The 14,101-nt window shown below is 38.9% G+C and overlaps 1 protein-coding gene across 1 annotated transcript in view; it reads left to right on the top strand.

Annotated features, from left to right (window-relative positions):
- LOC127640217 (potassium voltage-gated channel subfamily KQT member 1-like) overlaps window positions 1–14,101 on the top strand; it is a 105,293-nt gene that overhangs the window by 14,076 nt on the left and 77,116 nt on the right. The window contains exons 7-10 of the mRNA XM_052122671.1: window positions 5,228–5,338; window positions 6,902–6,997; window positions 7,088–7,219; window positions 13,239–13,380. Of these exons, the coding sequence (XP_051978631.1) occupies window positions 5,228–5,338; window positions 6,902–6,997; window positions 7,088–7,219; window positions 13,239–13,380 (481 nt within the window). The remainder of the gene's footprint in view (window positions 1–5,227; window positions 5,339–6,901; window positions 6,998–7,087; window positions 7,220–13,238; window positions 13,381–14,101) is intronic.

The following is a 14,101-nucleotide window of genomic DNA, read 5'->3' as shown; positions in this document are numbered from 1 at the left end:
ATAAACACGCCCCTTTCAGCCATTTTGCATTGTATTCATTTTTGCTAAGAAGCAAATTGAAAGACATCAATTCTACACATGGGTACCAAATTTCAAGTCAATTGGATCTACGGTTCAAGAGAAGAGAATTTTTGTAGGTTTTCCCAAATTTTCACTGCACAGGAAAATCCATCATGGCGGACCTTTATGGGTCCTTGAGGCTTTTATTTATTCCCAATGAGAAATGAGGCATGTACACCAAGTTTCAGAAGAACCGGATAAATGGGGTGGAAATACCATCACTTTGAATACAAATTATTTTGGCCGTGGCCTGTAGCGCCCCCTATGGGTGAATGTGGGCCATTCTTGGTGTGGGGTACCCGTTGGCCAGTAGTATCAATGTGCCAATTTAGAAAATTTTTGACCAGTGACTTTTTGTGAAGGAGTTCAAGTACCTCGGGGTCTTGTTCACGAGTGAGGGGACAATGGAGCGGGAGGTTGGCCGGAGAATCGGGGCAGCGGGGGCGGTATTGCACTCGCTCTATCGCACCGTTGTCACGAAAAGAGAGTTGAGCCGGAAGGCAAAGCTCTCGATCTACCGTACAATTTTTGTTCCTATCCTCACCTATGGTCATGAAGGCTGGGTCATGACAGAAAGAATTAGGTCACGAATACAAATGGCCGAAATGGGCTTCCTCAGAAGGGTGGCGGGCTTCTCCCTTAGAGATAGGGTGAGGAGCTCAGTCATCCGTGAGGAGCTCGGAGTAGAGCCGCTGCTCCTTTGCGTTGAAAGGAGTCAGTTGAGGTGGTTTGGGCATCTGGTAAGGATGCCCCCTGGCTGCCTCCCTAGGGAGGTGTTTCAGGCACGTCCAGCTGGGAGGAGGCCTCGGGGAAGACCCAGGATTAGGTGAGAGATTACATCTCCACACTGGCCTGGGAACGCATCGGGGTCCCCCAGTCAGAGCTGGTTAATGTGGCTCGGGATAGGGAAGTTTGGGGCCCCCTGCTGGAGCAGCTGCCCCCGCGACCCGACTTCGGATAAGCGGTTGAAGAGGGATGGATGGACTTTTTGAGATATTGGGGCATTTGGATAATAATAATAATAATAAAACCATCAATAACAGTAGATTTCCAACGAGAAAACAAATCAAAACGTTCTTTTATTTGAGCTTGTTGACTTGTCAATGTCAATGCTTGTTTATCCATAAAGTATTTTGAGTCCTATATATTTAATATTTTGTATCCGGTCAAGTTTTGGAGTCTTGCTTTGGGCTGGTGGGAATGTTTCACAGCCGAATCTTTAATCGAGACACTCAAATACCGTTAAACGTCCAGTCGTGATCTTTGTTCTGTTGCATTGCAAACCACAACGAATAAAGGGACATAAAACATCCAGCTTCAAATCGACCCAATCTGAAGGCCACTGCAATCAGTCCTGGATGAAGTTTCCATCCTAGTTCATTAAAAAGCTGAATTTAGTGTAAACGGTAATGAGAAACCAATCGGCCGAGCTTTTAAAGCTTTGTCAATGCCCTCCTTTCTCGTCTTTTCACCTCTCGTACTCTTTCGCTCAAAGAGCTTTCTCCTCCATGCTGTAAAGTGTCGGATTCGTTAATTAAACGTTTAATCGCAGAGGCTCTCCCTCTCTGTGAAGAGGGTCAGAAAGCGTATGGCTGCCCATCGGCCCTTGAACTGCGCACAAAAGCGGTTGTTTGTATGATGGAGGCGGCATTAAGGGACCCTTGATGGGGGTCGTGCTGCTTTTGTCTCTGTGAATACTATAAAACTTCAGGAAGTGCAGAACGAATCAACTTGAACTTGGAAAGGGAAAAGGAAGAATCTAAGAAAATAGTAAGACCAGAGGAAAGTTTTATTGCATGATAGAAACGGTCAATGATGTTTGATGTACAGTAAGAGTGAGTAAAGAGGTATAAAAACTGATGTGGTTCACATTGATCAGATCATTCAGTTTTGGTAGAATTGGATTTCTTTTGTATTGAATTTTGGGACTTCGCATTGCATGTGTTGTTATGATATTCAGCCGAAAATAATGTAGGGTGGGACTAGATCGGGATCTGATTAAACAGTGAAAAGTTTCCTATGATATTATTAGCTAATATTATTTTCAGGATTGTCGATAATTTTTTTTTAGCGTATTAATTACATGACAAACTGATTAATTAATCAAATAAATTGCAATTAATCACATATATTAATTTTTTTTTTTAAAAAGGCCATCTAATAAAAATAATAATAATCAAAATAATTCTAAATATAATATGCAATAATTCAGATAATTCAAATACATTACATTATTCTGGAAATAATATTTGTGGAATATTGTCGATTGCCAAAAACAAATATTATTATTATTTATGCAAAAATCACGGTTATTGTTAGGACTGCACACAAGGCCTCCAAATACAAAAAAATATTTTTTAATCTAGAATAACGTTCACCGATTTATAATTTAATTATTATTCACGAGAAGAAGCAAAAAGAGGTACATTTATAGGAAAGTAAATGGAGAATATATTTAAATATATTTAAACAGTAACCAAAAAGGCTAATATTCTGTACATTTTGCAAGATCATAGACAAGATAAAAATAAAAAAAATAAAAACGTGAGCCGTAATCACAGCCCACATGGTCGGAATACCACACACACAAACACACACATGAAGATGTTAGCTTTTGGTTTTGCCACACACATAGAACATAGACTGAACTCTGTGACTCAATAACTCGCCGTGAATGTAGTTGGTTGGAGAATATCAGGGGTCCTGAAGACACACACACACACACACACACACACACACACACACACACACACACACACACACACACACACACACACACACACACACAGCACACACACAGTCTGGGGTGCCAGCCAAGGCACTTGAAACCCTAGTGACTGTGGACGCTCTCTTGTCTCGGCCATTGTGGTCTTTGGGATGTTCAGTGGCCGGATTAAACTTTCTTGCCACCCAAAGTACTTGTTCGACGCCTCATCCTACTTTAGCTCTTTTTGTGTCTTGAATAGAAAGAGTGCAAGCACACCCCGTCACCAGAAAGCTCCCCTGGTTTGTTCGAATGGACACTTTCATGCACCGCTACAGGCGGATTTGTTTTCCTGCATTAGCTGAAACTACATTTATGGTGGTTTAGAGGAAAAACGAGCATGAAGTTCAATAAATATGAACTGATGTAAATATGTCTGTCATGATACATTCATCATTTCCACAAAGAAGGATTTTTGATGTGATGTCAATTTGTATATTAAAATAAACAACATTGTCATTGATTTTGACCGATGTCTTTTCTGATTCAGTTAAGGCTCAAGATACATATTATAACAAAACTGATGCTCCACCATAAGAGTAGTCAACCTGAAAGAAAAAACTGGCTATATGTACGTGTTGAGAATGAATTGACACGTATTTGAGTAGAATTATGAATGCGTTCTGACACATTTCGGGACACAAAAATACATGAAATAGAGCATTTTTTTATGCATTGCTATGCAGTTGCTAGGGGTTTTTAGGGATGTCAGAGTGTGCTATGCAGTGCTAAGGTATTCAAAGTGTTTTAGAATGTTGCTATGCAGTTGCTAGGGGTTTTTAGGGATGTCAGGGTGTGCTATGCAGTGCTAAGGTATTCAAAGTGTTTTAGAATGTTGCTATGCAGTTGCTAGGGGTTTTTAGGGGATGTCAGGGTGTGCTATGCAGTGCTAAGTTGTTCAAAGTATTTTAGAATGTTGCTATGCGGTTGCTAGGGGTTTTTGGGGGATGTCAGGGTGTGCTATGCAGTGCTAAGGTATTCAAAGTATTTTAGAATGTTGCTATGCAGTTGCTAGGGGTTTTTAGGGGATGTCAGGGTGTGCTATGCAGTGCTAAGTTGTTCAAAGTATTTTAGAATGTTGCTATGCGGTTGCTAGGGGTTTTTGGGGGATGTCAGGGTGTGCTATGCAGTGCTAAGGTATTCAAAGTGTTTTAGAATGTTGCTATGCGGTTGCTAGGGGTTTTTGGGGGATGTCAGGGTGTGCTATGCAGTGCTAAGGTATTCAAAGTATTTTAGAATGTTGCTATGCGGTTGCTAGGGGTTTTTGGGGGATGTCAGGGTGTGCTATGCAGTGCTAAGGTATTCAAAGTATTTTAGAATGTTGCTATGCGGTTGCTAGGGGTTTTTGGGGGATGTCAGGGTGTGCTATGCAGTGCAAAGGTATTCAAAGTGTTTTAGAATGTTGCTATGCGGTTGCTAGGGTTTTTGGGGGATGTCAGGGTGTGCTATGCAGTGCAAAGGTATTCAAAGTGTTTTAGAATGTTGCTATCGCGGTTGCTAGGGGTTTTTGGGGATGTCAGGGTGTGCTATGCAGTGCTAAGGTATTCAAAGTGTTTTAGAATGTTGCTATGCGGTTGCTAGGGGTTTTTGGGGATGTCAGGGTGTGCTATGCAGTGCTAAGGTATTCAAAGTGTTTTAGAATGTTGCTATGCGGTTGCTAGGGGTTTTTGGGGGATGTCAGGGTGTGCTATGCAGTGCTAAGGTATTCAAAGTGTTTTAGAATGTTGCTATGCGGTTGCTAGGGGTTTTGGGGGATGTCAGGGTGTGCTATGCAGTGCTAAGGTATTCAAAGTGTTTTAGAATGTTGCTATGCAGTTGCTAGGGGTTTTTGGGGATGTCAGGGTGTGCTATGCAGTGCTAAGGTATTCAAAGTGTTTTAGAATGTTGCTATGCAGTTGCTAGGGGTTTTTGGGGGATGTCAGGGTGTGCTATGCAGTGCTAAGGTATTCAAAGTGTTTTAGAATGTTGCTATGCAGTTGCTAGGGGTTTTTGGGGGATGTCAGGGTGTGCTATGCAGTGCTAAGTTGTTCAAAGTATTTTAGAATGTTACTGTGGTTGCTAGGGATTTTTTTTGGGGGGGGGGGTCAGAGTGTGCTATGCAGTGCTAAGTTGTTCAAAGTGCTTTTAGCGCATTGCTATACAGTTGCTATTGAGTTCTGCGGTATTGTCAGAGCTTGCTATGCAGTGCATTGCTACTTTGTTCAAAGTGTTTTTAGCGCATTGCTATGCAGATGCCAATGTGCTGTAGTAAGACAATGCAGGCCAAGTTACACACTGTTGTTGGTTTAGGGGTTTGTCCAAATTACCATCTTTAAGCATGAGCAATAGTAATGGTGATGACTGTTTTAGCACACACCACTAAATATCATGAAGTTTAAATCCTAAACTCTTTTTCTCTCCTAGGTCACTGTGACTACAATAGGCTACGGAGACAAAGTTCCTCAGACATGGATTGGAAAAGCCATCGCATCCTGTTTTAGTGTGTTTGCGATATCTTTCTTCGCTCTCCCTGCGGTAAAGACACTAACGCCTCTCTTTCTCTCTACATACACACACCCACACATTCTCTGAGCTTGTCTGGCGCCCTGGGGCAGTGTTTTCCTATAGAGGCCCTGCAGTAATGGGGTCCAGGGTTAATGTGGTCCATTTAAGAGTGATAGGGCCTCTAGGGGCCCTCGGTTCTCATGTTACACTTTATATAACACACGTCTTAAACATTACAATTAAGCTTAATTAAAGACTGAATCAGAACTATTGTCATTTGAATCCAGAATAGAAAGCATAACAAATTCATTGTTTCATTGAGAAAAAACATATTTTACACTTTATTTCTATTATTTTGCAATTTGATAAAGCCTTTTAGGACTATTATACAATTATTTTCATGATAATTAAACACATTTCTCCCCAAACAATCATTACTGTATTATAAAAATATCTCCTACTCATTGCTAATCATATTACACTAATACAGAAGGATTTTTATATTAAATATGAAATTATTTAAATTAAATAATTTAATAAGCCCAGGTTAAATTCAGTGATAAAAATGCAACCAAGAATACTTAAATATGCAATATGCAAATATTAAATTATTTAATATGTGTATTATTAATATTTTAACATATTTTTATTTTTAAATATTATGTTTTTTTTTGGCATTATATTATATATTATAATAAAATATGCAATATGCAAATATTTAATTATTTAATATGTATATTATTATTTTAATTAATTAATTATTTAATATGTATATTATTAATATTTTAACATATTTTAATTTTTAAATAATGTTTGTTTTTTTGCATTATATTATATATTATAATAAAATATGCAATATGCAAATATTTAATTATTTAATATGTATATTATTATTTTAATTAATTAATTATTTAATATGTATATTATTAATATTTTAACATATTTAAATTTTTAAATAATGTTTGTTTTTTTGCATTATATTATATATTATAATAAAATGTGCAATATGCAAATATTAAATTATTTAATATGTATATTATTATTTTAATTAATTAATTATTTAATATGTATATTATTAATATTTTAACATATTTTAATTTTTAAATAATATGTTTGTTTTTTGGCATTATATTATATATTATAATAAAATATGCAATATGCAAATATTTAATTATTTCATATTTATATTATTATTTTAATTATTTAATTATGTAATATGTATATTATTAATATCTTAACATATTTTAATTTTTAAATAATATGTTTGTTTTTATATTAATTATAATATTTAATATTATTATTATATATTATAATAAAATATAAAAACAAAAAATATGATGAAAATTTTTTGGAAAATAATTCCACGTTGCAAAACAAATCTTAAATGACCTAAAATAAATAAATAAATAAATAAATAAATAAATAAAAAATCATCGCTTATAACACACAATTACACATCCACATTTCTTATGATTTTAGGCATGTTCTTAACAGATTTAATGAGAGTCAACCGTTCATTTTGCAGATTTTGGTGGTTTTGTTTATATCTTTTCCACAAACTAAAGATGTTCTGTGTATTTTTCTTCTACGCAGGGCATTCTGGGATCAGGCTTTGCTCTTAAAGTGCAACAGAAACAGCGACAGAAACATTTTAACCGTCAGATTCCCGCCGCAGCCTGTCTCATACAGGTAACAAAATGCTTTCATTTACATCGAAACATCAAAAGTTCAACCATTATTTTTGCTAAAGCACTATAAACGTAACTGTCTCCTGCTCAGACGCTGTGGCGATGCTATGCTTGCGAGAGGCCCAATGGGTGTGCGGCCACTTGGAAGATGTACGTGCTGACGGGCGACTACATCCCCATCATCAACTCTGAAACCTCCAGTCCGGGAAACTTCCGGCGACTGGTGAGGAGAAACCACTCGCTGCTTCCTCCCTCCTATGCAAACGGATATATATCGGTTCTTTGGAGTCCTCTGTGTGGTTTTGGTCATTGTCATGTTCCTTCCTGTCAATTGTCCACTCTGAGCTGCCGTAGCGGGCCACTGTATAGCCAAGACAGTAAGAGCATTATTCTAGAAGGTCTCATTGTGTGTCATCTCTAGACGCTCATACGAGTTTCCAGAATGCATGTAAAGGTCTCCTCAGGACATGGATAAACTGTAGAGGGTGTGACGTTAGTGTTATGAATAACTAAGTCTACTAAGTAGTGATGCTAGTTACTGCATAAAGCAACATGATTTGACTCTATTTACTTTCTTAAAACATGTTCCTGGTCTTAAAAGACAGAAGAGAGTCAAACAGCGCTGTTTCTTTACAATTAGTATTATTATACAAATATTAGGATCACATGAGCTCTACCGTCTTCTCTCCTATTGGCTGTTGCTCCCGAAATTTGCTCTTCATTTGCATACATTTCTCAACTTTGTCACGTCGCTGGACACGCCCACATCCAGTCGCCAACGTGTTGCTGGGAGTCGCCAGCTCTCATTGAAAATGAACGAGATGAGGTCGTTTTGTCGCTGCGTGTCGCTGGCAGTGTGAACGCAACTTCAAGGTATTCGCCGTTCTCCACTCGGAAACGCGTCACATTACGAAAGGAAATGTTCAACCGCATTTTCAGTAGTGTGATAGTCACTCAACTGTTTTCGAAATACTGGAGCTTTTCCAATAAAACGTTACTTTTCTCGACAAGTCACGGCGAAGTGCGACAATACGCAACTTCACTGTTTTTATTGTCACGTTGCGTTTTTCAGCCGAGCGAAATGCGGCATTTAACGAACAACTGCAAATTGGTTCATTTTGATGATTCGATGAAAACGGTTAAAAAACAAAACGATTCACTGATTTGCTCGATTCTGTTCTCAGAAGTCAACGCACATTTTTTATGTATTTTACGTTTTTTTTTTTATGCAAAAATGTTTTTTTGTCGCAAAAAATATTTTTGAAGCTAAAAAAAAAATATTTGGTTAAATACTACTTTTTTTATTCAATTCACTTGAATTTTTGCACTTTTTACATGTTTCATTTAGTTATATGAATTAACGTGTAAACAAACCACTTCATAAAACGGTTCACCTGTTCATTTGAGTCGCAGCGGGACAACTTTTACAGCATACATATTTTTAAACACTAAATAATAAATAATAATAAAAAATAAAATCGAGGTTACAGTGAGACACTTACTTTATTTTTTGAGGGTTTAAAGGCAGAAATGTGAAGCTTATAATTGTATAAATTAATGATTAATTATTCTTTTAAAACATGTGTATTATTTGAGCTGCAATGTTGTTTAATTTGATGTTTTTACAGCCGTTATAGGGTTTTAGGGTTTATGGCGTTTTGTCGTCATGGCAACCAAGTTGTCAAATTGGCTATAACGTTACACAGATGCGGTTAGTAACTCATTGTATCACTCTAAAATCATATTAACACACATATTGTTTAAATCTTGTGGCTATACTTTTGAAACAGTATTTTAACGTTTACGGATTGGCCCCCATTGACTTCCATTGTAAGTGCCGCACTGTAACCCCGATTTTTTTTATTGGTCGTAATTTGTATAAATGTATCTTTTAAAGTTCAATGCTGCCTTATTGTTTTTGTGACAGATGAACACTAGTGTGAAAAAGTTAATTATATGAAGTAAAAATAAAATTCGAGGTTACAGTGAGGCACTTACAATGCAAGTCAATGGGGCCAATTTTTGGAGGGTTTAAAAGCAGAAATGTGAAGCTTATAATTTAATAAATTAATTCTTAATTATTATTTTAAAATGTATGTATTATTTGAGCTGTAACGTTTTTTTAATTTGATGTTTTTACGTCCGTTGTAGCGTTTTAGGGTTTACTCTGTTTTGTCGTCATGGCAACGAAGTTGTCAAATTGGCTATAACGTTACACAGATGTGATTTAATCACAGTAAAATCATATTAACACACATATTGTTTCGATCTTGTGGCTATACTTTTGAAACAGTGAGCATTTTAACGTTTACGGATTGACCCCCATTAACTTCCATTGTAAGTGCCTCATTGTAAACCCAGATTTTTGCTTTTTATAAAGAAATGGAGGGAAGAGTCGAAATACATTTTTGTGGTCAGGGCTGCAGTTAGAAATTCTTGGGCACGATACAAAACGAATTCAGCCCGGACAGTTCGTTCATCAACGTGCACGCTGCCCCGGCGGATATTGTTTTGTAATGTAGCTTGCAACGTTCCTAAATGGTTTCTTGCCTGTGGTTTAACTACTTTAAGCTTTGCAGAAACTACAGATTCAAAGTTGCTTAAACAAAACCGCGTTAGATTGACTTCCATCCATGAGTTTGTGTTTGACACTGTGCCAAACATTTTAATTAACACTGTTGTGTGACGGATTTGACCCCACAGTGAATTTCACAGGGGTTTTGAATGTGGATTAACAGAGAAACACAGTCAGGATGAAGGTTTAGGTGTGAGAAGCGCCGTGAGAGACCTGATGTCATGGGACTGAGTCGTTCTCACTGTCTCTAGTCACCCGTTTGACCTCGCGGCCCCCACTTTGTCTCTCGCACACAAAGACTCAGTCACATGCAATGATGTCATCGCTGCCTCTCTCCTGGGAGCAAACCTTTGTGTAGCGAAAGAACAACAAGAAAATCTTTGTGTAGTTCTGACTCCAAACATATTGGGGAGCGCGACAGCCGAGTCCACGTGGTTCAGTGCGGGCGTGTAACTGTGTCTCGTTCATAAACCTCTCATTCATATCTCCCTCCAGTATTTCACTCACTAACCGGGTTTTCTTCAGCTACTAAATTAAACATGTTCATTGTTTATGTTATTACAGTAATTTTATTAAAATGTTAAATTGTAGCCTATTATAAAATAGAAATACTTACATTTTGAATATAGGCTAAACAATTTTGTGTTATTGTCGTTTCTTAAATAAAACCACAATTCAAGGACAATCGAAATTTGTGTAAAAATGTATATAAATATTTTCAATAATTATGATTATTTCAATCTTTAATGAATAATATTGTAATGAGGGATTTTTGTATTTTAAGATTCAAAGTTTGGCTCTGGAACAATGCCGAAACAGTACCGCCGCTCCCTATAAGCAGACTACGCAGTCTGCATAGGGCACCAACTCCCTATGCGGTTGCTAGGAGGTTAAAGGAGTTGCCAGGGCTTGCTATGCAGTGCTAAGTTGTTCAAAGTGTTTTTAGTGCACTGCTATACGGTTGCTATGGGGTTTGAGGGTTGCCACAGCTTGCTATGCAGTGCCAAGTTGTACAAAGTACTTTTAGTGCATTGCTATGCGGTTGCTATGGGGTTTAAAGAGGCTGCCACAGCTGGCTATGCAGTGCTAAGGTGTTCAAATTGCTTTTAGTGCATTGCTATGCGGTTTCTAGGGAGTTTTGGGGTGTTGTCAGAGCTTGCTAGGCAGTGCTAAGGTGTTCAAAGTGCTTTTAGTGCATTGCTATGCGGTTGCTAGGGAGTTTTGGGGTGTTGTCAGAGCTTGCTATGCAGTGCTAAGGTGTTCAAAGTGCTTTTAGTGCATTGCTATGCGGTTGCTAGGGAGTTTTGGGGTGTTGTCAGAGCTTGCTATGCAGTGCTAAGGTGTTCAAAGTGCTTTTAGTGCATTGCTATGTGGTTGCTAGGGAGTTTTGGGGTGTTGTCAGAGCTTGCTATGCAGTGCTAAGGTGTTCAAAGTGCTTTTAGTGCATTGCTATGCGGTTGCTAGGGAGTTTTGGGGTGTTGTCAGAGCTTGCTATGCAGTGCTAAGGTGTTCAAAGTGCTTTTAGTGCATTGCTATGTGGTTGCTAGGGAGTTTTGGGGTGTTGTCAGAGCTTGCTATGCAGTGCTAAGGTGTTCAAAGTGCTTTTAGTGCATTGCTATGCGGTTGCTAGGGAGTTTTGTGGTGTTGTCAGAGCATGCTAGGCAGTGCTAAGGTGTTCAAAGTGCTTTTAGCGCATTGCTATCTGGTTGCTAGGGAGTTTTGGGGTGTTGTCAGAGCTTGCTAGGCAGTGCTAAGGTGTTCAAAGTGCTTTTAGCGCATTGCTATGTGGTTGCTAGGGCGTTTTGGGGTGTTGTCAGAGCTTGCTATGCAGTGCTAAGGTGTTCAAAGTGCTTTTAGTGCATTGCTATGCGGTTGCTAGGGAGTTTTGTGGTGTTGTCAGAGCATGCTAGGCAGTGCTAAGGTGTTCAAAGTGGTTTTAGCGCATTGCTATCTGGTTGCTAGGGAGTTTTGGGGTGTTGTCAGAGCTTGCTAGGCAGTGCTAAGGTGTTCAAAGTGCTTTTAGTGCATTGCTATGCGGTTGCTAGGGAGTTTTGGGGTGTTGTCAGAGCTTGCTATGCAGTGCTAAGGTGTTCAAAGTGCTTTTAGTGCATTGCTATGCGGTTGCTAGGGAGTTTTGGGGTGTTGTCAGAGCTTGCTATGCAGTGCTAAGGTGTTCAAAGTGCTTTTAGTGCATTGCTATGCGGTTGCTAGGGAGTTTTGGGGTGTTGTCAGAGCTTGCTATGCAGTGCTAAGGTGTTCAAAGTGCTTTTAGTGCATTGCTATGCGGTTGCTACGGAGTTTTGGGGTGTTGTCAGAGCTTGCTATGCAGTGCTAAGGTGTTCAAAGTGCTTTTAGTGCATTGCTATGCGGTTGCTAAGGAGTTTTGGGGTGTTGTCAGAGCTTGCTAGGCAGTGCTAATGTGTTCAAAGTGCTTTTAGTGCAGTGCTATGCGGTTTCTAGGGAGATATGGGGTGTTGTCTGAGCTTGCTATGCAGTGCTAAGTTGTTGAACGTGCTTTTAGTGCATTACTATGTGGTTGCTAGGGAGTTTTGGGGTGTTGTCAGAGCTTGCTATGCAGTGCTAAGGTGTTCAAAGTGCTTTTAGTGCATTGCTATGTGGTTGCTAGGGAGTTTTGGGGTGTGTTAGAGCTTGCTATGCACTGCATTGCTATGTTGTTCAAAGTGGTTTTAGCGCATTGCTATGGGGTTTAAAGGGGTTGCCAGAGCTTGCTATGTAGTACTAAATTGTTTAAATAGTTTTTAGCTAATTTCTATGCCGTTGCCAAGGTGTTGTAGTAAGGTGGTGGTTGCTAGAGCTTTGCTGGGGTGTTGATGGTAATCAGGGACATTAGACATTTGTGTAAAAATGTATATAAATATTTTCAATAATTAGGATTATTTCACTCTTTAATGAATAATATTGTAATGAGGGATTTTTTTTATTTTAAGATTTAAAGTGTGGCTTTGGAACAATGCCGAAACAGTATCGCCGCTCCCTATAAGCAGGGCACCTACTCACCATCTTACCCTAGAAGGGCACCAGAAAGTCCACCAGCTGCCCTTACTCGCACGTTATACGTTATTCAATGACCCAAAAGCAGTTGCAGAACACAGATGATCGCTTCACGCTCATATCACATGACTAATATCTTACTGTGGAGGTATTTGCCTGTGTAGGTTGCTTAGTCACCACAGAATTCATTAGTGGAGGAAGTGTTTTATGGTTTGCGTTGGACATGTATATTCATGACATTCTCAAAAAAAGGGCACATTTGAATTTCATATCTGTGGGGTTTCCCTGTGAAGGGTGAACGTGTACAGACATGTGTAAGTCTTTCATGGAGTAGACAGAAACAAAGCGGTCTCAGAACTGCACTGGCGATTGTATATCAGATTATATTGATTATATAAGATTAAATGTAGCTTTGTTTAAGGATTTGCCCCAAGGAGACTACATCACGGTTGAGTAGAAGTTCTCTGTATGCATGCGTCACAAAAGGGCAGCATGCGCATGCCTTCAAATCTTTCATGAAAGTCTCACAGGTTTGGAACGACATGAGGGTGAATGAATAATGACAGAATTGTCATTTTGGCCAATATCTGAGGCTACTTCATAAGTCTTATTTAGGTAACACCATTCCAAAGCTATTTTGTTCCTGTTTCTACAGAGCAAGCGCTATAAACGGAAGCCGAAGTCGACGCGGGACAACTGTTCTCTGGGTCTCGGAGAAGAGAGAGCGCTCTCCATCCCGCAAATCACTTATGATCACATCGATGAGAAAGACGGAGTCTATCCAGAAGAGCCCGCAGGTACGGTCTCTCACGCTCGGCTTGCTGGGATAGTGTGTGTTATCATTGCCTTTGTGAAAATGGAGTTCCTTCCACCTCTGCTGTTAGGTGAAATGTCCACTGTGTGGCGCTAAAAGCGAGTTAAATGATGAGGTTTTTAAGGTTAATGCTCTATGAAGTTTTAAATCAACAATCCCGACTTCCCTACCCTAAAATTAAACCTAAACCTAACCGACAGTGTCAAAAAAAGGAAATGTGAGATAAAAACGTAATGACGTCATTTTGTGGCACTTCTATGACCCTTTCGGCTCACGTGTCGTCTCGCTGCTCTTCAGGACTCGTACCCGCTCCTTTACATCACTAGTGCAACGCTCAATCAGTCGAGCAACCGCGCAATTTAATCACACTCGAACAAGCTTGTAAATGTAGTTGATTCTGTAATGCAAACGTTAAAATGAGTCATGCGCTATAGTAAAAGTGTTAAGATGTCTTAAGAGAGCGTTGTGTGAGGAACAAGGTGAAAAGTAAGTGTTTATTAACTGATAATCTGCCGTTTTACTCGAGATTTGAAGTCAGTGAAGTCATTCTTCTATGAAACTTTGATTTTGGGGTGTTTTGTTATGCCTAAATGCTACAACATCCCATATATTAATTGACGTTATGTAGGTAGCTAACGTGCTAGCCTGCTAAGTTTCAAAGCCTGCTAGCTGCGATTCCTGTTTACATGCTAACAGCAACTTCT

Source organism: Xyrauchen texanus, chromosome 49 (genome assembly GCF_025860055.1).
Source record: "Xyrauchen texanus isolate HMW12.3.18 chromosome 49, RBS_HiC_50CHRs, whole genome shotgun sequence".
In the NCBI taxonomy this organism is placed as follows: Eukaryota; Metazoa; Chordata; class Actinopteri; order Cypriniformes; family Catostomidae; genus Xyrauchen; species Xyrauchen texanus.
The sequence above is the reverse complement of the archived record's forward strand: the minus strand, read 5'-3'. Positions and strand labels throughout refer to the sequence as shown.